The sequence below is a fragment of the Tympanuchus pallidicinctus genome, unplaced genomic scaffold (assembly GCF_026119805.1).
Source record: "Tympanuchus pallidicinctus isolate F22 unplaced genomic scaffold, pur_lepc_1.0 scaffold1, whole genome shotgun sequence".
Classification (NCBI taxonomy): domain Eukaryota; kingdom Metazoa; phylum Chordata; class Aves; order Galliformes; family Phasianidae; genus Tympanuchus; species Tympanuchus pallidicinctus.
The window spans coordinates 56,108,017-56,132,625 of record NW_026294618.1 but is presented as its reverse complement, the minus strand read 5'-3'; the positions used below and the strand labels follow the sequence as shown (position 1 = coordinate 56,132,625).

At 43.6% G+C, this 24,609-nt stretch overlaps 2 protein-coding genes across 3 annotated transcripts in view; both read right to left on the bottom strand.

Moving 5' to 3' along the window:
• LOC128076816 (uncharacterized) overlaps positions 1 to 24,609 on the bottom strand; it is a 104,339-nt gene that overhangs the window by 33,714 nt on the left and 46,016 nt on the right. The window lies entirely within an intron of this gene.
• Positions 19,956 to 23,271, bottom strand: ABRACL (ABRA C-terminal like). Of its 2 annotated transcripts, none has more exons than XM_052675036.1 (3): positions 23,154 to 23,271; positions 21,505 to 21,571; positions 19,956 to 20,511 (listed from the first exon to the last, which is right to left on the bottom strand). In XM_052675036.1, the coding sequence occupies exons 2-3, from the start codon at positions 21,563 to 21,565 to the stop codon at positions 20,327 to 20,329; spliced, it is 246 nt and encodes an 81-aa protein (XP_052530996.1). In that variant the 5' UTR covers positions 21,566 to 21,571; positions 23,154 to 23,271; the 3' UTR covers positions 19,956 to 20,326. The 2 variants fall into 2 exon arrangements, with proteins under 2 accessions (XP_052530996.1, XP_052531004.1); XM_052675044.1 differs by lacking the exon at positions 23,154 to 23,271 and adding an exon at positions 22,946 to 22,966.

Sequence of the window (24,609 nt, the reverse complement as noted above, 5' to 3'; positions counted from 1 at the left end):
GGTTTCTCAACCCATTCCTCATTTCTTCTAAGTAGTATTATACGAGTCCTTCCAATTTTAAAGACAACCAAAGCTGGGTTTCTCAAAGCATATTTCCACTTCATGTGGAATAATGGCACACAGGCTGTTCTAGTTGCAGTTGGTTGGTGAAATTTGCCAGGGAAAAAATGGTTTGATCAGAAAATGTGAATGCGTTGGCTCAGAAATGATTTGTAGAAGCAGACTGAATGCAGTCTCTTGAAAAGCTCCAAGTGTTTTTTAAGTCCTGTGAACTCTAGCTCCAGAGTTGCACATTATAACATTTTGCAACTATTGAGGGAAAATTGGTGGCATCTGTTACCTTTACTGTTACTATTCAGAAGGGGGAAAGTGATAAAGTTACAGGAAATTATATCAATTTCACAGTTGTTGTTGAGATGACAGGCAGTGCACAGATTTTCCGAGGGAATATCATGTGTCTGTGAAAGATATCCTTATTGTAGGAAATTGCAAAGCATAAAATTATCCACAACCTGGAAAATTTTCCACTTTCCACAAGTGTTTACTGCAAAGAAGTTTTCAGTATTTCTTCTGGTCATTTACTGACCAAGAATAAACAGAAAACACGATATGTAATCCTTAAGCTGTTACTCATTCCTTGAATAATAGATTCTATTTTTCACAAAGGCTCCAAGCAATGCCTTCTTGGCATCTGTAGGAAGATGCCACACCAACAGTTGTGGAAGTAGAAGTGAAGAAGTTTTCAGGCCACCCTCACAATGTATACTTTGAGTTTCAGAACATGCAGCAGGGCAAAGTTAGCAGCCCTGTAGGCTGGCTGTAGCTCTGAGGAGAGGGACATGCAGGGTCAGCTTCCTGATATAGCTACATGTAAACAGCTGGGTTTCAGGATTTATAATGAGATCTCAGGAGATGGGTTCTGCTGTTGCTAATTGGTGTTACTCAACTGAATGGGAAGATGGGTTTAGACATCTGCGGCAGGGAAACTGCAGAGCTCTGTAGAACCTTACATGAAATTAAGTGGTGTTGTATGTAATACTTTGTGCTCAAATGAGCTCGAGTGCTGGTGATCAGGAGTGAAGGCCCAGGTTCCAGCAAAAGCGGAGCATGAGGTTCAAGCTGTGCCAAGAATGCCTGTGCTGCATTTCCCAGTATTGCAACTGCAGCTGCATGCTGGGCACAGGGTTTCCCTGAGCACCACCACATCAGCAGGCTTACCTGCTCTTTGACAGGAGGGAAGGTCCCATGCGGCAACCACTGCCAGCTGTGGCATGTGAGCTGCCTGGAGGTATATTTTCAAGCAGCAGGGCAGCACTTGCTGTTCCCCCACAGCCTCACTCCTGCCAACAGATGGGCCCTATACACAAGTTAGGCTTTTATCAAAAGGAATGATCAAAATCACCACTGCATCCACAAAGAACAATGAGCATTATAGTTGAGCCCAGCAAGCTGGGAGACACATTTGCATCCCCTGATCTGTTTGCCCTCCTTTCCAATCATATAAAAGCAACCCCCTATAAACATGTATGGCTGTCTGCATCTAAGACAAGAGAGCTAAAAAGATCTCATTGATGAAGGGATCAAAAGATCATTCTCATCAAATCTCTTTTATGTGTCATACTTACCCATCATACATGTCTTCCACAATTATCATTTAATTTATGCCTCTCCACAAACATACACCAGTCGCCTCAGTGGTCTCCCTGCTTACCATCTCTGGCAGTGAGCACCGCTGCCAGTCAGGTGTAAGGACAATGCCCGGCCATTCATTTCTCCACACCAGCTGTTCCTCTCAGCATGCACTGAGATCAAGTCCTGCTGACGAGAGCCCTGCTATGGCTGCTGCTTATTCAATTTTATCTTAAGACCTCATTCAGGCGGCCTGTTCTGGAAATGTGCATAAATATGGAAATGTGAAGGGTAAGTATATTTTAGAGGAATGCACATTCCAGACTTCAAATCTCTCACAGAATAGCTTGTAGGTCTGTGAGCTTAAGGGTTCCATTTTCCCTAGATGCACAGGAGATATGGATTGGTAGGTCGCAATAATTAGCAGAAGAGGATTGTTAACCTACCACCAGTACCCATTGTGTTCTGTGCTCCACCACGTGGCTTAAATTGTGACTTAAATCCCAAATGACAGCAGTCACAAGTCCAGTACCTGGTATAATCAAGTGCCAAGAAGAGCGCATGATATACCCCAACCCTGCAAAGGACCCTGAGCAGGAAGGAACCCATTGCCTTGGAGCTGCTTGTGTGCATAGAACCTGGTCTGCAGCAGGCAGCTCCAAGGTCCTGGCACCCTGGAGTGCTCATCCAGCCTTATGGTTACATGGACTCAACCAAAAAGATGGGAGGGTGCTATTGTTAAGGTGATCATAGTGAATTGGTGGCACAAGAGAGAAAACTGGCATAGTAAGTGCCATGAGGTCTTTGATGTCTGTATTGAGGATCCAGATTCAGCAGCTTGCTTTCAGGAACATCCAATCCATTTTTCCATTTAAAAAGCTAACGAGCCTGTCTTTTCAGAGAATTTCTCGTTCTGGTTTCAAGTTCTGCTGCTCACCAAAACATTATGCATAAGATTTTAGAAAACTGCTTTGAAAAAGACATTTTGTAGCAGAGGGAGAGATATAATTTGCATCTGTAGAAAAATAATGAAAAAAAAGAGAGAGATTAAACAGGGAAAACCTTTTCTTAGACATAGATTTAGCCTCAATGGTGTCATTTACAGATGTCTTCCAACTAATTGCTATTAGTTGAATTTTTCAAATAGTTTTATTTCAAAATCTTTTGTATGAATATTAAATGGAGATAAAGTCTTACAGCTGTGGCAATTACATTTAACTTATACCAGTGGAGATTTCCCTTCCCCTCTTCCTTTTCTTGACAGTCTCTTCTATTATCAGTCAGAATGCCCCACTGAGGGACATACTTCTGCTTGTCAGATTTCTACTTGCTTCTCCCACCTGAGAGAAGGCATTTAATGGTACTTTCATCTTTCTCTCCCTCTGCTTGCTAATCTAAGTTGATCAGTAGGTGCCAAAGCTAGCTTATTATTCTGTATTTTTTCCAGTTTTATCTGTCAGTAGCTGGTTATTCTTTGTGTTGACTTTCGGATGCCTTTCGGGTAGCATGTTACACTCTTCTACAGACCAAAATATACACAAATGGTATACTCTTAAATACAGTGATAAAACTTCCAAATAAATGAAACCACTGCCTTCAAGAGCCCACTCAGAAATAGCTTCAGTTTCAACAGACCTTGTGTTAGGGATTCAGAACTGAGTGGCCAATTAAACTGTTGGTTCACATCGAGACCCAGCAGTGGGGTCTGCTGGCTATTTCTTGTGAGCACTGGTTCTCAGGGCAGAATATCAGCATTCTGTGCCCAGCAAGTCCATGTGTTTGCAATATGGTGTTGAGCAAATCAGCCTCTCTCTTTAGCTTAAGATCTCCCAATCCGTAAAATAAGGACTGTGATGTGGCTGTCCTTTCTAAAATGCCTTGAAATCCACAGATGAAAAATCACCAACTATGCATTTACACAGAGATTTCTCTAAGAGCCTTGGAATGTTATCCTGAAATTATATAAAAACACATAGATTAACTCTGGAATGTTCACTTTGGATAAAGGTGTCTGAAAAGGTCATATTTCCAGCTTGTGGACAATTTGCCTTCTTATTTTTATTTTCAATTTTAGCTCAGCTCAGAACAAATTCAGAAGTGATTGATATTTCCTTCTACTGGGATGTTCCAAAGAAAACAAAACAAAACAAAACAAAAAACAAACAAAACAAACCTCCAAACCAACAGTAATATCAAGGAATTATGGCTTCAAAATAATTACATTCTCACATGAATTCTGTACTGTAGATAAGTGGTGCCTCAGGTAGGGGGTAAGGAGGAAAAGAAAATTGGTATTATAGAGAACAAGAGACATCTTATGTATCTAAACTGCTGTTCCCCTTCCTGCTCTCAAGCAGGCAGGTTTCTTAGGGATGCCTTCCTGGCAGCAATTCAGACAGCATGGGAGGGATGCCACTGAGTTAAAGCTTCCCGCAGGTAGCAGTAGCAACTCAGCTTTGCTAGGAGCCACTGCCATAATTTCCAGCATCAATAAACACTGGTACCAGTCAGTAACGGGGAGCTAGAAGAAAATTGAGAGATCTTTTTCATTCTCTAATTTGCCATCGCTCCTTGACTTCTCCAAGTGACATTGGCATAGTTTCAGCAATGCTAACCCTCAAAGCTTTATGGAGGATAATCCCAGCCACATTATCAAAAGGTCAGAGGGAGTGAAAGTTACGTTCAGTCTTCAGAAACACTGTGGATGGCTGAAGTTTCTTAGAAAACCTGAGCTTTTTTTTTCCCAAGTTCCCTCACCTCTAATGAGCAAGAGTACTTCTGTCAGGTATTGAGTTTAGTTTTAGATTGCAGTGTTGTTCAGTGCTCTGTTACAAAAGCCAAATAGATTTAATGTCCAGGCCTGTAAATCCTCCGCAGTGAAACAGAAAAAAATGAAGTCACAGAATGCAGCACAGTTAATGGGAGTGTAGGCATCAATGGTCTGCAGCGATTTCTCATTAACTGCTGTGCTGATTTATATTGTTGTCATCACAGTCTTTTGGTATTGTTTTGTTCGATGCACACAATATTGTTACAATTAGATCAAAATTTGTCTTCATGGGAGATGTTGGCCTAGCCGGAGGGCAAGCATGATATTCCAGGGCAAACTGTAACACAATTTGGCACCAGAAGCTGTCAGCTCACGCCCATTATATCTCCATCACTGTACACAGGGCTGGTGAGCAGTGTACTCCACCTGCACTAAGCCTTTAAACAAAAGGTAAACACAGACCCTTGTGTGCGGTTGAGGATGGGAAAGGCAGACAGCTCTGCCTGCAGTGCCTCAGCACAGGCAGGATGGAGGCCAGATGCTGTCGGGTTCCCACTCACACCACCAGTAGCAGCCCAAAGATGTCCCACCCACGGGATGCATGCATTCATTATGACTAATCACATTCTGCACATTGGATAGTAAAAAGCCCAATTAATCATCATCTCACTTTGCCAAGTAAGTAAATGATATTACCCTCATCTTACCTGAAGGAAAACAAGTCATCAAGCTATCACTGAAAGAGCTGGGGCTGGTGCCAGGACTGGTAAACAGGTATCCAGACTCTCAAGTTTGCTGGCATTCACCCAGCTTCTTTCAGACAACAAAACTGATTTCACACGGAGTCAGGCTCCAGCTGACTCCTGTGCAGCAGAGGATGGTGTCAGCCAACCTGTCCTGATGTTCTACAGAATATCCTGGGCAGCAGGACTCTGTAGAATCACACAATCATAGAATCATTCAGGTTGGAAAAGACCTCTAAGACTATCTAGTCCAACTGTCAGACCATCCCCACCATGATTGCTAACCACGTCTGTCAGTGCCACATCCCCACTTTTCACAAACAACTCCAGAGATGGTGACTCCACCATCACTCTGGGCAGCATGTTCTAGTACCTCACTGCTCTTTTTGAGAAATTTTCCTAATGTCCAACCTGAACCTCCCCGGTGCAATTTGAGGCCATTACCTCTCGTCCTGTCACTGTCTCCTTGGAGAAGAGGCTAACTTCCTTTTAGGCAGTTTCAGAGAGTGATAAGGTCTCCCCTGAGCCTCCTCTTCTCCACACTGAACAATCCCAGTTCCCTCTGTTGCCCTCTGTAATACTTTTGCGCCAGACCCTTTGCAACTTCATTGCTATTCTCTAAACACACTCCAGTGCCTCAATGTCTTTCTTATAATGAGGAGCACAAAACTGAACACAGTGCTTGAGGTGTGGCAACACTATTTCTGATACAAGCCAGGATGCTGTTGGGCTTCTTTGGCTACCTGAGCGCACTGCTGGCTCATGTTCAGTTGGCTGTCAACTAATAACCCCAAATACTCTCTGCCAGAAGCATGTTACGCTTCCTGGATGTTAGCTTCTAGTAAACCGTTCTTCATTTGCTGAGATGAACGGGGAGCTTAAAGGCCAGTATCACATCAGTGTTCCATGAGATGTTCTGGATAAAACAGTAGGGCACAGTTTCCCTCCATGAGAGTCTACTCTTGGTGACTCAATTCCTTCCTTAGCCCTACATCTCCATGCAGCAGATCTAGAGACTTCAAAATTAAGTTGGTGGCTGGATAAGGAACTGGCTGGAGGGCCGGGCACAGAGAGTGGTGGCGAATGAAGCCAAATCCAGTTGGCGACCTGTCACAAGTGGTGTTCCCCGAGGGTCAGTGCCGGGGCCTGTCCTCTTCAATATCTTTACTGATGACCTGGATGAGGGCATTGAGTGCACCCTCAGTAACTTTGCAGATGACACCAAGTTGGCTGGAAGTGTGGATCTGCCTGGGGGTAGCGAGGCCATACAGAGGGATCTGGACAGGCTGCATAGCTGAGCTGAAGCCAATGGGATGAGTACCAAATGCTGGGTCCTGCACTCTGGCAGCAACAACTCCAGGCAATGCTACAGACTTGGGGTGGAGTGGCTGGAAGACTGCATAGAAGAAATGGATCTGAGGGTATTGATTGATGCTCGGCTGAACACGAGCCAGCAGTGTGCCCAGGTGGCCAAGAAGGCCAATGGCATCCTGGCTTGCATCAGGAACGGTGTTGCCAGCAGGAACAGGGCAGTGATTGTCCCCCTGTACTCAGCTCTGGTGAGGCCGCACCTCGAGTGCTGTGTCCAGTTTTGGGCCCCTCACTGCAAGAAAGACTCTGAGGCTCTGGAACGTGTTCAAAGGAGGGCAACAAAGCTGTGAGGGGTCTGGAGCACAGGCCTTATGAGGAGCAGCTGAAGGAGCTGGGAATGTTCAGCCTGGAGAAGAAGAGGCTCAGGGCAGACCTCATTGCTCTCTATAACTACCTGAAGGGAGCTTGTAGTGAGCTGGGGGTCGGCCTCTTCTCTCGTGTAACAGTAATAGAACTAGAGGGAATGGCTTCAAGCTGCTATGCGGAGATTTAGGCTGGACGTTAGGAAATACTACTTCTCTGAAAGAGTGGTAAAGCACTGCAATGGGCTGCACAGGGAGGTGGTGGTTGGCTCCACCAACCCTGGAGGTGTTCAAGGAATGGTTGGATGTTGTATTGAGGGACACAGTTTAGTGAGTGCTATTGGTGATAGGTGGGTGGTTGGACTGGATATCTTGAAGGTCTTTTCCAACCTTGGTGATTCTATGATTCTGTGGTTCTGTCAGAATCACAGTGAAGAACAGCAAACACTTCATTCCTACTTAATTTGCATGTGGGCATGCAAACATGGGTGCAGAATAATGCTTCTCATTAGAAAATAAATCAAATAGCCTAGGCTGTCTTTCAATTCAGAGGCATCACAGAAAATGCTTCAGGTCCCATAGATAACCCTGTCCTTTTCAAATGCAAACCAATAAAAACTTCTTGTCCCCTAGTTATAACTCAGCTCATCCCATAGACTTGCTGCAGGTAGGTCCACGAGACCACCTGACTTGAAATAAGTCAGTAAATACTGTGCAGTTTACAGTGCTTCCCTGTTGCAAAGGAACAAAGAAAGAAAATATGATAAATAAATAAATAAACAAAAAGCATCAAACTTACCAGAGATAACAAGTGCTTGGCTAAACATGATTATCTGGAGAAGATGACAGTTTATTTATCCTAATACATCAGTAATTCTCCATGCTATTAAAAACTATCTAGTTCAGCTTATTTACTATTGTGGGTTTGGATATCCCAGTCTGAATTCCCAAGACACACACAGAAAGGAATCTTTTTATAAAAAAAAACAACTTTCTGTCTTTGCATTGTATGTAGCTGACATTGCCCTTCCAAGACACCCTTGCAGTGATTGACTGCAGCAATACAGCTACAGTGTACCAACAGCAGAATGTAGCCATGGTTTGATGGGGTAAGGCAAACAGATTCTGTCACATTTGGGAGAGCTAATAAGAAGGAGGAGGTCTCTGTGGATATTACTAAATCAGTGGCAAAATTCTGCAGATGCACAGGAAAACAGATCTGTGGTACAGCAAAGGGAAAACAGGAAGAGAGAGGGATTTGAGCCTGGCTTGAGGGTTCCATCCCCAGACAGATCTGGATTTTGTGTGCTCAAGGATAGTGGAGACACATTTTGTACTTGCAGCTGAAAGGGGAAAGCAATCGTCTCTCCCTGTTTCTTTCTGGGAGGTAAAAATACATCCTGCCTCACATTTCAAAAGAAAAATAATAAAAAATCGAAACAGGAGAATTTCCACAGTGGATGCTTCCTAGCTCACCTGTGCAAATACCTTTGTATCCATTGGCAACAAATCTCCAAGGTCCATCTGCTTCCAGCCAACACCCACTGATTCAGCCCCAAATGCTCCTACTTTACAGCCCTTCATTTCACCAGATCATAGAAAGAGAGGAGGAGGGAAAAATCCTTGGGATTAATTTTAATCCTTGAATGCAGCTTTAGATCTTGTTTATATGGTGTCTGACCCACCTCCTTGTCTGTCAAAGCAACACCCCATACTTAATAGTGATTCTATCTTGCCCATGGAGACAACAAGGAGTGAAGAAGGGGGAGTGAGAAACTGAGGCTGAGGCAGTGGGTAAGCAGAACATAGCAGAGGAACTATTTGCAATTTATGTCAAAAGATTCCCACTAGTTTTTCTTGTCTTTTCTACTAAAACTTGCTGAAATAAGGAGGTAGAATACGATTTTACAGACTATAACACATTTGGCTGAATGACAGGAAAAAGCTTGGGAAATACCTTTCACATTCAAATGGACAAAATAATACATCCAGTAGCTTGTATCAGCTTGGCTTTCTGCATGCCTAAGATTTAAATGTAAATCTTTGCCAAACGTAGGAGTTTTTAAGAGTGTTAATCACATAGCCCTTTTTACAGAGTGCAAAGTGATTTGAAACCATTGGGGAGCATTAATACCTTGCGGGGAGAGCTGCAAGTTGGAAGCCTGCAGTTTGCAGTACTGCTGAAACATATAAATCATCTCAGCTACAGTGGAATGTGATGATTCAAAACCATCAAGCTTTAGAAATGGAAGAAAGGCATGATCTTGAAAGAGTCAAACTGCTTTGCATATGCTGAGCCCAGCTCTACAGCCCTGATTGAGACGTGCAACAAGCATCAAAGCACTTGCTGTAAGATCAAATATCTTCTGCTGGAAAATTTTCAATAAAACTTACCATTTCTAGCTCTGCAAGTATTTAGAAGCACCGGGCCCAATTGTACAGCAGTTGCACTTGGCATAATCACTTGCTGTTGTGCAAACTGAGCATAAAACACCTCTTCTGATCCACTAACAATCGTACATCATTTTGCCATCTTCATCGGTGCAAAGCTATGGTGAATGAGTGCTTTGTTCTGTAAGGAGAAACAAGTTGGAGTGACACTTCTCTCACTTCCATGAGATTACCAGGCTATAATAAGCAGAAAAGATGGTAAAATGAAGGCTGCCTACAAAACTGTGAAGTTATATAAAATGGAAGTGAAAAAAAAAATATGTTAGCACAGCAGCTTCATCCCTACTAGCATTATCAACTGGAGAGCAGGTAAGCATCATCATCTTCTTTTCCTCTAACCTTGCTCACAGTCTTAAATACAGAGAAAGAATAGACTGCAATTTTTTCATGTATTATTTATGTTAAACCTGCCCTAGCTGAGAGCTATACCATGCTAATAGGAAATTTTAGGAAAGGAAAGCTCTAAACAGAATTCAAGAGCAAACAGTTGTAAATTGTTCGTTCTCAGTGCTCAGTATGATGCAATTAGTAACAGCGCTCTTAAAAATTCCATTCACCCCTAAAAGCCTTCCCTTACTCATAGAGAGAAGAGTAAGTTTACCAAATTTCTATATATATCAAAATCATTCTTCTTCTGAACAAGTTTTCCTGCCTTTTGCCATATCAGTAGATAGGATGATAAGAGAGCAAACTGGACTTGTATGTGAAGGCTATGAGGAGCTGCATATTCAACTTGATCAGTAATTGCTATTGCAAAAGATCTCTGACCTTTCTGGAGAAGCTGGGTTGCTCTCACCGCCTTGTAGCAAGCCCCTGCAAGTTGGAGTGGAGTGATGACAAACACTCTGCCTTCCTTCCCTTCCAGAGCTCCATTCAAGCTGGGATGGCAAAGTGTCTTCTAGGTTGCTATAGTCCTTCTGTCATTGGCATTTACACCCCCAACACGTGCTAAAATAACTAAGCGTGAGCCCTACCAAAGGGCTGTGCCCATCCATGTGCCAAAGTGGGAGCACGGTGCTTGCTGCTGTGAACAACTCACATGCAGACCCAGCGCGAGCCCCTGCTTGGCCGCATCCTTTGTGGAGGACTCCATGAGGAGAAAGCGTTCCCATCAGCCTGAGGACGGGAAGGAAAAGAAGGAGCTCCAGCCGTGCCGAAGGCCCCTCATCACAGACGCTGATGAAGAGTCTGTCTCCTTCACCTAAACTGCAAGTTGTGCAGAACCTGTAATGTCTTCAGGGCCTCTTCTGCTCTATCAGATTTGGTTGAAATTGGCTGATAAATTCAAAATGCATAAGGGAGAAGTTGAGAGAGAGAAGCCCATCATGTGTTTTATATCCTCAGAAAGTGCATGTGCATTCAGTATCCTCCTGTGTATGCACGAATGTGTATAAGCATATATGTATAGATGCTCATCAATATGTAACAATTCTTATCAATATGTATATATACTCTTACACACACCCCTTACATAGTGTCCTCTAAGCTGAGGTTAAACATGCTAGAATTATAAATGACACCTTCCATACAGTCTTAATTCAATTTCTAGTATATGTGCAATGAGAGATAGCCTTTAATAAAATGCTCTTTTTCTTTTTTTTTCCATGGGGAGCTAGTCATATGGTGAGAGCTGTGATAAGAAGTGAGACTGGGAAGTAATTACATTCCTTGCTTCATCTGCTCCATCATGTAGGAAATGAAACTTTTGCTAAGAGCAAAGAGCATGAGAGAGCATGACTTTTGGAATAAAATGAGTGAACATTAGAAAATAAAATTAAGTTGTATCACTGCCACTAGTACAGACTTCCTCGATAACCATAACCACAGCTCCCTCACTTTGCTTTACTGGCAGTGAGTCTACAGGATAGACAGGGCAGAGAAAAAGCACAAGGGTTTGTGTAATAAAGGCTGATGTTACAGCATCTAGCAGCTGTGGAAGAACAGGCAAGGATGAGTATTCGTAAAAATAGGCAGGTACAAAAACAGGACAAAGCACCCAGTGGGATTATATAACTATTAATACCCCCAAATCTATGTGATATGGTACAGTTCTTCCATAATAGAAAACTTGCAGTTGTCAAAATTCCCCCTGGGACACTTTCTAAACTCCACTGTAACATGTGAAATACCCAAGTTTTCTGAAAGACCAGTGATTGCTTGAAAACAACACGGGTACTTTCCCAGCTCTCCTTCCCATCACCACTGGTGAGATAAAAGACTTTGTTACAGAGGTGACTCAAGCAGCTGTTGTTCAGCAGTTTGTTAGAAGAAATAAATACTTGAAAGCATCTCTGCTGTGATCCTGACCAGGGGACCACTCTACCAGCTCCAGGCTGGGGCAGTGCTGCACACAGCGGTGCATGGCTTCCAGACCTGTGCTATGCTGCCCACAGCCCTGGGCCATGGGATGAACCCAGCCACCACCAAATAGCACAGGAGCCCACAGACTTCTCCCACTCCCTACCAGTGATTTTGCCACTGGCATGGCCTTGCCTTTATCTGGGAGTGCAGCAACAAGTTCTCAGACAAACATTTGTTTAGGAACAGAGTTCTTATCTTGTAAAGAAAATTCATACTACCTCAAAAGACTAAAAGGCAGGAACATCTCCATAGATGGGATTTGCGGAGCATGCTGTGGGAAATCCCATCTGGGGCCCATCCGGTACTGCAGGAACACAGAGTGCCTAGCATCCAAATAACTCGCTATTTATTTACTTCCTATTATTCTGTCTCATTAGAATGTCTGTTTCATTAAGCCATTTGTTGTCAGGCCTTTCTTACTGAGATCCAGAAATAACCTGGCACTGTCCTTGTCTGTTCCTCTCCAGTGCTCTCTCCCACCTCACCACTATGCTAGTGCAAAATGATGTCCAATATGGGACTTTTACAAATAACTTTTTGCTGTACTTGTGAATGGCCTTGAACAGCTCACATGCTACCTGTGCTGAGGATGGGAGCATGCACATACTGTGAGTGCAGTGATGATATCTGTGATTTTCACTGTGATTGATCCTTGTTTCTATAGCCATGGCCATATACATATCACGTGTCAACATTCCCACTGCCTGCTAAACACTGGCAAAAGTATGAAATCCAGAAACATTCTTAGAAATCTGATGTTAAATGATTTTTTCTTATGGCTTCACCTCAACCACAGAATACCCTCAGGTTTTAGACTTTAAAAGCCTTGCCCTCATATTGTAGGCCGTGGCTTGAAGACACAACCCATATGCAGCCAGAAAAAAAAAGGATGGCCAAGAAAAAGAGCCTCAGGAATTCTTTACAAAACTTTCTAAAACCTCATCTTTACATCAGCCTCTCCATATTTTCACAGCCTGACTCATAAAACGCTGTGTGTGTGTGGGAGAGGTAGAGTGGGAGAGAAGGGATGGCACTGCCATTTTAAAAATAACGAGAAATAGATGAAACACCAGCTGTCTGCATTTTACCCTCAAGACATCATAAGCTGGCCAAGATTGTTGCCATCATCTATAACCAATAATGATATCGATGGGAAAAGTTGATTAGTTTTGTTTCTTAAATTTCAAGGAGAGTGTCACAAGACTTGACAGCAATGCATCCATCTTGCAAAGTACAGCTCAAATCAGGGTTTTTCTAGATAGGTTTGGTTGCGTTTCTTTTTCCTTTTAAAATGGAGATGTCTGACATGGCAGCTTTACAGAGTAGCTTTTATAAATCCTAGCAGTCTGTGTTACAGTGAAGGAAGAATTTGCAGTGTCGTGCACTTTGCACCATTGATACACTTAATTCCTCTTGCTTCTGCTGAAACTAGCTGGTTTCAGTTTCATTTCTGCAGAACCATAGGGTGCACTGCGTCTTACCCCAGCTTCCCTGCACCAGCACATCCCAATGGTGCCCAGGCTGCAGCCTTGTGGAGGTATGTGACTCCTAAACCCAAAGGCAGAGTCTGCTGTCTTTGGCTGTATTAAAAACATAACAGAAACATTCTGGGTATAGGCCTAAACATAGGGATGATACTGAGACTGTAGCATTATCACTTTTTAACCCTTTGTTTTCTACCCTCCATGAGACTAGATGTGTTCAGCAGAACTGTCAAGACTTTATTAGGACATGCATCTGTGCATGGGGTCTCAAGAATGATTAGGAGCTCTTTTCCTCATTATGCAAGGTATGTGACAGGGATTCAAGCTGATGTAGGCTGCATGTTGCAAAATGTTTATGGAGAAGAAAACAATTCTGAGAAGCCGCACCACGGCAGTTCCTGCCATCTAGCCAGCTGGCTGGGCTTGTTTAAGTGTAACACAATGCCTATGTAAATAAGCAAAGTGTGCATTGTTTTCAGCAAGGTAAAGTAAGACAGAGGTTGGAGAATTCCACCCTGCTGTGTTAGCTTGAGCAAGTTGTTCCCTTTGATACGATTAATGGCGGAACCCTGACCAACTCCCTGAGGAGCCTGAGGCACAGGTTTTTATGAAGTGCTCTCTCTCCATCTGCTGACATGTTTTCCAGCACACTGTGTGCCACACAGGAGGTAAATGCAGTGAGCCAACAGCTACCCACTACAGGCATTCCTGCTGACTCCAAATCGGCAAGATTTGTCCAGATAATGAAATGTCTCCTGGTGGACTCTCATAAAAAAAAACAACAGACATTTCTGTAAAGGGCTGAGAGTCCATGCTTCCCCAGAATGGATTCTGGAGAATTCAGGCATGAGTGTTTGCTGATGTCTCCGGATATGGGCCTGGGACAGACAATTTGATGCCCTGCATAAACAAGGTGACAGTGCCCCTGGTGGCATGGAGACCCACACAATTTCAAGTTCCCAGCAAAGTTTTCGCATCAGAACTTGGATGCCTGTGGTTTTGGAGCTGCCTGTGTACCCTGTAGGCGTTATATGAATAACATGATTGAATGTAAGTACCTGAATGTTACTGAAAGCACCCAGAATGCAATTATTTCCATGTTTGACTTCTGTTCTACCATGACACAGTGCTGAACTCCTGTGGGATGGTGTTGCGTGTCTTCAGTTGCAACTACCTCTCTATCTTCTTTAATTTTTTTCTCAGAAAACTGAAAGCAAACATCCAAGAAAACTATACTGTCACACTGTGCTCCAAAATAGGAAGATTTAAAACATTACCTCTAGGGACAGACTAGGGCCTCTTGACTGTTATACAGACCTAGCAATTATACATTATCTTCAACAGAGCCTCACAAAATACTTCATACTGCAAGGTATAATCTCAGTTCACAGAATGACAGAACACCATGATTTAGAAGGGATCCACAAGGACCACTGAGTCCAACCCCTGGCTCCACCCAGCAACACCCCAGTTCAAACCCTATGTCTGAGAGTGGTGTCCAAATGTCCCTTTAACTCCAGCAGCTTGGGCTGTGCCCACTGCCCTGGGAGCCTCTGCCATGCCCACAGTGTTCTGGTGCACTAACACTCAGCCTGACTCTCCCCTGATACAGCTCAGTGCTGTTCCCAAAGGACAGTTGGCCCTTTTGTCTGCCAGGACACACTGCTCGCTCACATTCAATTTGTCATCAGACAGAACCCCCAGATCTCTTTCCATGGGGCAGCTCTCCAGACTCTTGGGCCATATCCTGTGCATATAGCCAGTGCTGCCTTGTCTCAGGTGGAAAATCTGGCGCTTGCCCTTGTTAAACTAAACTTCATGTGGCTGGTGACTGTCCAGCCCTTCAATTTGTGAAGATCTCTCTTCAAGGTCTCTCTACCTTTGAGACAGTCAACACCTCAATTTAACGTCATCTGCAAGCTTACCTAGCATACATCTGAGTCCTTCATCCAGGCCATTTAAATTCCTGTAAAGTAATCTTCTGTACCATTTGGTGGATTTAGGTCAGTAAATACAGCTCACTATATCACTGTTGAAACTTAACTGTATTTACTGAGCCCTTCCCTTCAGTTTTTGAATGCATGTTGTATGAAAACGTTTGCATAATATGCATTTACAGATATATGGTATATAGTATTGTTCTCTCAGGAGAAACAGCTTTCAGCACACAGTGTTTGTAGGGCAATGAGCTTTGAAAAGGAGTAATATCATGAACATAATGCTGTGGTGTTTATGAAAACTCTTGGGTCTGACTCTAAGCATTTATCTGAAAGAATGTAGGATCTTATAGGATAAGAATCTGGGGTGCCTGTGTAGGTGGCACAGCTCCCTCAATGGATACCAGCCTGGTGCTTGACCTCCTAAAGTTCTTCAGGTGTTTTGGCAAAGATAAGCATCATCTGCAATGACATCTGCAGGTGCATCACAAGGCAACACTTTTTCTGGTGCTTTATTCAAAGCATCTGCCAGGAACCTAGCTTCAGCCACTGAAATATTTATTTGTTCTGTATCTGGGGCTCAAGCTGTACTCCGAGGCAGAACTGCACTGAACTGCCACCCTCTGGAAAACTTTATTAGAACAGCTTCATATTGAGTAGTTTACGTAACTAGATCTTAAATGCACTGGCTTTATAGAGACACTGTAAAACCTTTTCCCTTACCTGACCCACACGACTCCTTTTTTAAATAAAGGGATACTTGGAAGTACTGACTATACAAATTCTTTGAAATCACTGTACTGGAGCTACTCTTTGGCCTGCTGCTGGTTTTATTTGAGAACGCCATTTCAGATCAAAATGCAAAAGATAACTTGCCTTGAAAATCAAACCATAGAGGATCTAGGTTGGCACAGGTATTGTATCTTTGGGCAAAGATGTATCTTTGTGTTTTAGCGTCATCTCCAACATCAACAAGTTTTCAATTCAAACATTTTTCCATGTATTTGAGAGTATTAAACTATTCCTTTGTCTTTGCAGTTTTTTTGTTTGTTTGTTTGTTTGTTTGTTTGCAGTACATAATAAATGCACCAAGGGGTGAATTTGGGTCTTTATCATCAGCTTAGAAGATGGTTCACAAAGTTAAAAAAAATAAAATGATTGGTCTGTACGAAAGCAAGAACGGAGAATATTTTGGCATGTATCATCATCTTTTGGGGCTGCAAAACATGCCATACTGACTTTTGTTCTGAGAGATATTCAGCCTTAAATGTGTCACTGGGTTATCAAACTCATTTTTATCATGGACAGATAACATGCTGATCCAAATAGTTGACAGACATTAGAACCTTTTTTGGTCTAGAGGCTCACTTCCTTCAAATTTTTTGGTTCTTATTTAGGTCTACCTTTTGTAGCTGACACTGGGATGAATTGCTTTCTTACACTCAAACAGAAAAAAAAGTCCTTCATTACAGAGCACACAGATGCCATACTTGCTTGAGAAGAACATGCACACTTTTGCAACCTTATTGACTTTGCCAGTTTCCAAAACAAAGGCATGTGGAAGGTTTTGCTTGTTTCTTCGAGTCCTTGAAACCACAATTCCTGTTACACATCAGGCATACAACGTATAAATCAGACAGGATTTTCAGGCAACACTGCTCATGTCTTACTTTGCACTGCGTAGACCTGAGTCTTAGCACTATTCTTGCATACCAGACAGAGCTGATACAAAGACATCATTACTAGTTGATCTTCTGATACTGAGTGGTACGGCCAGGCCTGTGGCATTCACCAGTTCACACTGCATTGGCTTAACAAGGGCTCTGCAACTGTGCAAGCTTGCTTAACAGCCACTTGTTGCAGCTGGGCGATTCAAGATCCTCAGCCTTCTTCTCAACATCCAACATAGTAAGAATGTAAATAAAGCTGGTAAGTAACAGTGATGATATAATCATTTTTTTGCAGGCAAGAACTTCCTGCTCCTCCTACTCTTCTTTCATTCAAGTGTTATTTGTGACAGAAACTAAGCAAAGACAAGCAGCTTTACACAGATCTGAATGGCAAAAGCGGCATTGCTGTCACTGAGAGAAATCCCTTGAAGCGGAAAGAACACCTCCAGAAAAGCTTCAGAGGGGAGATGAGAAATAAGCAAAAACAATATGCAGTTTCACCATTCATTCCAACATGAAATAGGGATGGGAGATGTAATATTGCATACATTTCAACCCTTCATTTGCTCAGATTCCCAGCAAAAAAACTATGCTTACATGAGAAACAATGACGACGGTTGAAGTTGTTACCACTCAGAGGTTACACAAACCCATGTCTCAGAGACTTCACAGCTTATCCAAAACTTCTTTGGAAGGCACGTTTGTGTCCAGAGACTGAATTTTGCATGGGAACAGCTGAGATCAGCAAACACACTCCACTCCACAATTATTCCAACTGTCCCTGCTCAAGAAACACGGTAGTAAAATCTTCAATTCTACCAGCTATACTTGCCAGAAGCACATCTAAACACGCTCCTAGGTTTTAACATAGATAGGAGACTGAATTAGTTAAACCACTTATAAACTAATTTCCTAACATTAATGCATACGACCTCTAGTGCTGCTGGAAGACCTACAAATTTCCCTCGCACCTGTCACTAGGGACTGCTGGTCCTTCTATTGCTCACAAAAATAGGTAATAGCTTTCCCATACTTGGCTTTTTTATTAATGTCTCAAGTGCTCCAGGAACCACAACTTGTGTCCAGGCCATTGGCTGTAGGAATTACTTCCCTCACGGAAGTGTAGTCCCACACACATGAAACAATCTCAGCATTCGATTTTCCCTGGAAATATTAGAAATGAAGCCATGAGTGCTTACACAGAGCCTGAAGAAATGCTCTGGAGACATCTAAACACATTACATGCTGCAGTGAGGGCAATCTCTTGGAAACTTGTTCACACTGCTCTTCTTTTGCTTTCAGAAACAGAGGGACCACAAGCCTCGGCTCTTCTGGGCAGCACACAGTCACAGCTTCCTCAGGTTGTCCCAGGTTGTTCCACTGCCAAGTTCCTCTGTCTCTTGCTACTCAGTGTTCTCAGATGCACTGAAAACATTTACCAGCATTGTTAAGAGAATAACGACACACAAAATCTCCAGAATGAGACACAAAATCTCCTTATAATCCTGTCTCAGCTCCAGCCCAACCCTAAGCCTTGAATCCAGTGGTACCTCAGCTTTCAAGACTAAGGTCTCTTCAAGTGCTTAAAGAGGTGTTGCAAACAGAACTGTGTCTTAAGGCAGGCTAGAATTCTCTGTGCCAAAATTCACAGCCCAAAACTTCACAAAACACTCAGTTTTGTCAGCATATTCTGCCCATCCCACGAAGCCAGAGAATGACTCAGGCTTCTGGGAAAATATAAGCAGATGAAAAAAACAACTGCGGTTATCTGGCAAGCCTGACATCCTCCCAAACGCAGAGGGCCTGGCCCCCATCCCCCTTCCCACCAGTGGGGCACAGCAGTGCATGCACTTGTACACACAGCCCTGCAAACAGAACTGCTGTGGCCAGCAAGCCATACTGGCAGCCAGTGCTGCTTCTGACCGCAGCCAGCTCCAGTTTCCCCACATGCTCCAGATGCTGGGGCCAGTACAGGCAAAGGCAGCAGCAGCAGCAGATCCATTTGCAAACAGGATCTCAACTGTTTTCCTGTTGCACAAAGCAGAACAAACAGAAATGAAAGGGACAGCAGCTGGGCTTATACAGCTTCATGGGGAATCCCTAACCACGCATGCAATCCCCGCACTTGGAAGCAAGATGAAGTAAGCAATTTTGCACATATAAAAAGCAACTAAAGAAATTCACTGATCTTTCAGCAGAGGATGGGCAGCTCAGAGCAGCATGCTGCTAGCTTGGCCCATGCAACAACTTCTTCTCTATAGTTGAAGAAGTATTTTTGCATGCTTGTAAGAACTTGCAGCAAGCTAGAAAACAATCAAAATGGCTTCTTTTCCCCACTCTCCTGGACTGATTTAGGTAACATAAGATTTCTGTGAAGGAAATAATCACAGCCTAGAATCTCTGTGCTACTGCTGGCTAACACTGCATGAAAGAATTCAGGGTACTCCTTACATACCTCCTTCACAAGTCTGGAAGGCACAAAAAAACCCCCTGTATTACACTGCCAGAGATGAACGAGGTACGTATCACCCATGGTTTTCTGTGCACAATTTGGTCACTGAATAAGCTCTGACACATGACAAAGCTAAAACTTGGTCTCTTACAGCTCTGTGGAAAAAAAAAAGTACAGATGGTAGCAAAAGCTACAATTAAAAAGCTGTGAATTTAGAAACTCTAGCTGGAGAAATAGATCATGCTTAGTATGTGTTTATGTGCTCTTTCCCTCATCAAGCAGAAACAGCTCTACAGCTGCCTTAAAACTGCATTCCTCACTATAGCTGCTCTAATGAAGCTAAAAGCAAGGAGGAGTTGCTACAGCACTGAATTTTCAGCCACTCCTCCTTACACAAAGAGAAGAAGCATCACAGGGACAGGAAGGGTTGGTGGTTACAGTAAACTGTTGAGGGGATTCAGCAGTGTGGTATGTAAAACTGCGATCTCCACACAGAAGCAAATCATTACTGGTTTTTGCTTCGTTCCAAGAGCGGTGCTTGATTTATTCTTATCTAGTTGCTATGAAGGACCCTACTTACAAAACAGACTTACATATCCAGCTCTTAGAATGCTTTTATTGCTGTTCCCCACTCCAAAGAATGGGCATTCTTTGACTGCATCATGAAGTAAAATCATTTCTATCTCACTGCCATGTTTTATGTCACTTAACCATGTTGCTTACAGAAATTCTGTTTGCTTTCATTTCCACTTCAAATAAGAAGAGAGAGAAACAACTAGTAAGAATTATATGAACTGATGTGTGTTCCTTTATTTTTTACTTTCATGGCACGTTTTGATTTGTAAACATTAAAATACCAGTTCCATTCTTCATATGTTGAAAATAACCACCATTAAAAAGTATTACCTGAGATTTAAAAAAAAATAATAAAAAAAAAAAATAAAAAGAACTGGCATCTTTTTATCTTGATCATGTACAGTACTGTTTTAGGAAGAATCACAAAAGGGAAGGTTCTTCCAAAATAGGAAAATTTCCTTTCAACTATAAAGATATAGAAAATGCATCAAAACACATAAGAATGATCAGTCTGATGCAGAGGATGTTGGAAGTCGCCGTCTCCAACAATACAATTGACACTGCTGAAATGCACACTGCATCAGTCTTGCAGTAGCATGATATCAACATTGTCATGAACACCTTGTAAAAGCAGCTCTCCTTGATAAGTGACAATCTTTCGTCGTTTTGCAGCCTTAAGAGTTCCCACTAGGGCTTCAAAGAGGTTGGCACACTTTTCATCAGAGAAGAGCACACCAAATTTCACGCTCACTTGTCCATCGGCATCTAAATCAAAGACAAAACATGAAAGCATTTGCAGATGTTCCTTCAGTTCGGAGATTCCCAAGGATACAGAAGTTATAGGCAGAGTACTGAAGGTAAGTCCCATAGTGATTCCTAGCTGCCAGCACCTGGTTCTGACTTCACTTCCATGAGATTTGATTTTATAAAGGGAACCACGCTATGAAAGCCAGAGATAAAGTAGTAGACAAAGACTTATTCTTTTTCTTAGGCTCGCATCGGCGTCCATGTATCTGGCATATTTATTTTTTATTGATGCCTTTCTGAAACTTACAACTAACCCAGGCTATTTCACTTCTTCAAAGCAGAAAGAATAAATCTGTTTTAATGAACCAAAATATTTTGGAATGTTTAAAATGTTAGAAAGTTCTTGTTTAAACAGTAATTTTAAAATATATGCTAATGTTAGATAAGTTATTCTTAAACATGCAAGAGGTATGTATCAAGTTTTGCAAAACAAAAGAAACTGCATCAGAACTAAAATATATGAGCCGGTCCCACTCCCACAAATGGGGTAAGTATTTGTAAAGAAAGTGGAGTTTTAACAATGAAGAGCCATCTTAAGGGAGAAGTCCACATTCTAAGCAAATCCAAGCAAAGGCTGGGACTATACCTCCTAAGTAGAGGTTTAGGCACATGGATGAATTCCTTCCAACAGTGATGAATTGAAGAATATGACTTGTGAAATTCTGAAGTTACCATGGAAGGATGTGAAAGTTAATGGTGCTGTTTATTTGACAGTCGTAGCAAGTATGTTGGGACTTAAAAGGTAATTTGGCTGTCGATTTTATTGGGGGCAGGACTTCAGGCCTGCTTCCTCTCTGCTCCAAACACATGTGGGTCACAGGGAATACCATGCAATCCCATATTAAACATACATGGGACACATTATCTGAGCCCGTTTAGTTAAATTTGCCAGGTCCATAGGATGGTATAACATGACTGTATCTGTATGAGTAGAGACATTACAATGCTTACTTTTGGTCCCCAGCCGCCGAATCTCCTCAACTAAGAGGCTAATTTCATGTTCCACGTTCATTGTGGTCTAAAACACAAAACACAATTTTTAACAAAGTTATTAGGAGACCTATACATCCTTTGCACATCTTCATCCCAGCATATTTTCAGTTCATCGGGAACGTCACAACATTTTGCAAAACCCAGCAGCCTGAAGGGCAATGAAGCTTGTGAAAGGCTTGGAGAATACACCCTATGAGGAGAGACTGAAGGAATTAGGGCAGTTTAGTTTGGGGAAGAGGAGGCTGAGGGGAGACCTTATTGCTTATTGAAAGGTGATTGCAGCGAGAGCACGGTTGGTCTGTTCTCACTGGTGACAGGATGAGGGGAAATGGCCTCAAGTTGCACCAGGTTAAGTTTAGCCTTGATATCAGAAAAAACTTTACAGAAAGGATTGTTAAGCTGGAATAGGCTCCCCAGGGAGGTGGTTGAGTCACCACCCCCGGATTTGTTTTAAAAACCATCTGGATGTAGTGCTCAGGGACATGGTTTAGTGGAGCGTTGTTAGTTAGGGTAGTATGGTTAGGTTGTGGCTGGACTTGATAATCTTTAAGGTCTTTTCCAACCTGAGCAATCCTATGGTCCTATGATTAGAGGATAAGCTGAGATTTCAGTCCTGGAGATATAAAGGGCCTCTACACCCCCAACAAGTGTGGGGGCACCAAAAGATGCTAAACCTCAGCACCTTTCAACACAAACACACAACATACGACTTGCATACAGAGCATCCCAGACTAAAAACTGCAGGCACCCAGAAGGCACTTGGTGACCAACACCACACAAAGAAGCACAACACAAGAATGTACAACTCTTCCAGCAAACACAGACATCGAAGCAAGGACACGGAAAAAGCAAAGCACCAAAAGCAGCTTCCACTTGAATAAGGGCTGCACAGACAGCAGCTGGAGCCGAGTGGGGTCCAAAAAGGTCTCAAACAGTCCTGAGCCCCTGTCAGACAGCAGCTGCCTATGGGGACCAGCTCTGTTGTTCCAGGAAGCGACGCTGCTGTGCAGACCTGGTGAGTACACGGAGTTACTCATCAGCATCCAGACGTGTCACAAACTCTTCCTCATACAAGAGCTACTTTTTCACTGTGTTAAAGCAGGCAGGAGGTGAATCCCACAGCTAAACCAGCGCACTAAAGATGCTGCCGTTAAGTCACCAGGGAAAACAGGGCCCACGTACCAAAATGCGGATGCGACCATTAATAATTTCCTCAAACTGCCGATTTTACAATCTGGCACTGTGACGGCACCGCCAACTTTTTAATGATGCACTTTCAACACCTTTAAAGGTAACTTTTTTTTTTTTTTCCTCCTGTAACTTTTAGCTCTCCGAATTCACATCAGCTTAAAATTCCTTCCCCCGGTACCGCCTATACTCTGTCAATTTAGGTACTGACGTTTAAAGAAGATGGCGACCCGGCGGCCGACCCGCCCGCTGCCCGCACAGCCCCGCAGCCGCCGCTGGGAGCAGCCCGGCTTCATCGCGGCGCTCCGCGTGCCAACCTTCCTCCCACAGAGCGCTGCCCTCGGCCGGGCGCCCAGGAACCGGCACGGGGTGCCGATGCGACGCCCAGCCCGCCACCGCCGCCAGGCTCCGCCACTCACCCGCTCCCAGTGCCGCTCTCTACAGCCGGAAGACGCAGGCACAGGTACCGCCCGGCGCCGAGGACGGGGCGGCGGCGATGGTTACGCGGCTGAGCCCCGCCCGGTCGGCAGCGGGGAAGAGGAGGAGCAGCGGGAGTCAGGACCCCCCCTCCCTGCGCGCGCGGTTTGCTACACGCGGTGGCGGTGCGGTGCTGTGTGACGAGAAGGCGGGCGTTTAGGCTGCCTGCCTCGTTGGTTGCAGTCAGACTGGTGTCACCTGCAAATCGCTGAATGATAAAATACCCCGAGCTGGAAGGGGCCCATAAAGATCATAGAATCATAGAATTGCTTGAGTTGGAAGGGACCTTTAAAGGCCATCTAGTTCAATCCCCATGCAATGAACAGGGACACCTACAGCTGAATCAGAGTGCTCAGAGCCCCATCCAGCCTGACCTTGATGTCTGCAGGGACAGAGCATCCACCACATCATTAGGCAACCTGTTCCAATGCCTCACCACCCTCAGTGTAAAAAAATAATTTATATTCAATCTAAATCTGCTCTGTTTTAGTTTGAAACCATTTCCCTTGTCCTATCACAGTGGTTCCTGCTAAAGTCTGTCCACTTTCTTATAGACCCCTTTTAGACATGGAAAAGTCACTCTTCGCTCTGCTGGGAGCCTTCTCTCCAATACAGCCTGAACAGCCCCAGCTCTCTCAGCCTGTCCTCACGGGCGAGGTGTTCCATCGCTTGGATCATTTCTGTGGCCCTCCTCTGGATGTGCTCCAACAGGCCTGTGTCTCTCCTGTACTGAGGACTCCACCTCTGGATGCAGTACTCCAGGTGAGGCCTCACCAGCGCAGAGTAGAGGGACAGGATCACCTCCCTTGCCCTGCTGGACTCACTTCTTTAGATGCAACCCAGGATATGGTTGACTTTCTGGGCTGCAGGGTCACATTGCTGGCTCATTTCCAGCTTCCCATCCAGCAGTACCCTCAAGTCCTTTTCAGAAAGGCTGTGCTCTGTCCTTTTGTCCCCCAACTTGTATTGATAACACGATGTTGCCAAACTCTCGTAACACAGAAAAACAGTTCTCTTTCTGGAGAAAACTAATGAGCTAGGATAACATCATTTAGCTGTGATAAAGTCATATCGTGTTCTGATCATTCATGCAGTGCCATGTCCTTCTGCTCTACCTTGTAGAGACTGCAATTTTATTTTTTCTTTCTTGTGTCTCTATTTGCTACTGCTTTTTCCAATTCCTTGCATCCTCTTTAGCACCTAGAAATAGGTGCATCTTCTCTCAAGTACACTGACATTAAAAGTAGGAGCAAAATGAACTCCTCTACAGCAGTGAGACCACCATCATCCTGCTACTCAGAGGCCAGATTCACACCAAATTTCTTCAGAAAACTTTCATTTATTTAAGGCACTGCCATCCCAGCTGCCTCTCCCACACATTCATCAAGCATAGCTGCC

What these genes read in the sequence shown, in the direction of transcription:
- ABRACL (XM_052675036.1), bottom strand. Translation starts at nt 21,565, where the DNA reads ATGAACGTGGAACATGAAATTAGCCTCTTAGTTGAGGAGATTCGGCGG. An exon ending in TCGGCGGCTGGGGACCAAAA is followed by an intron (nt 20,512 to 21,504) that starts GTAAGCATTGTA and finishes TCTTTGATTTAG; the next exon opens with ATGCCGATGGACAAGTGAGC.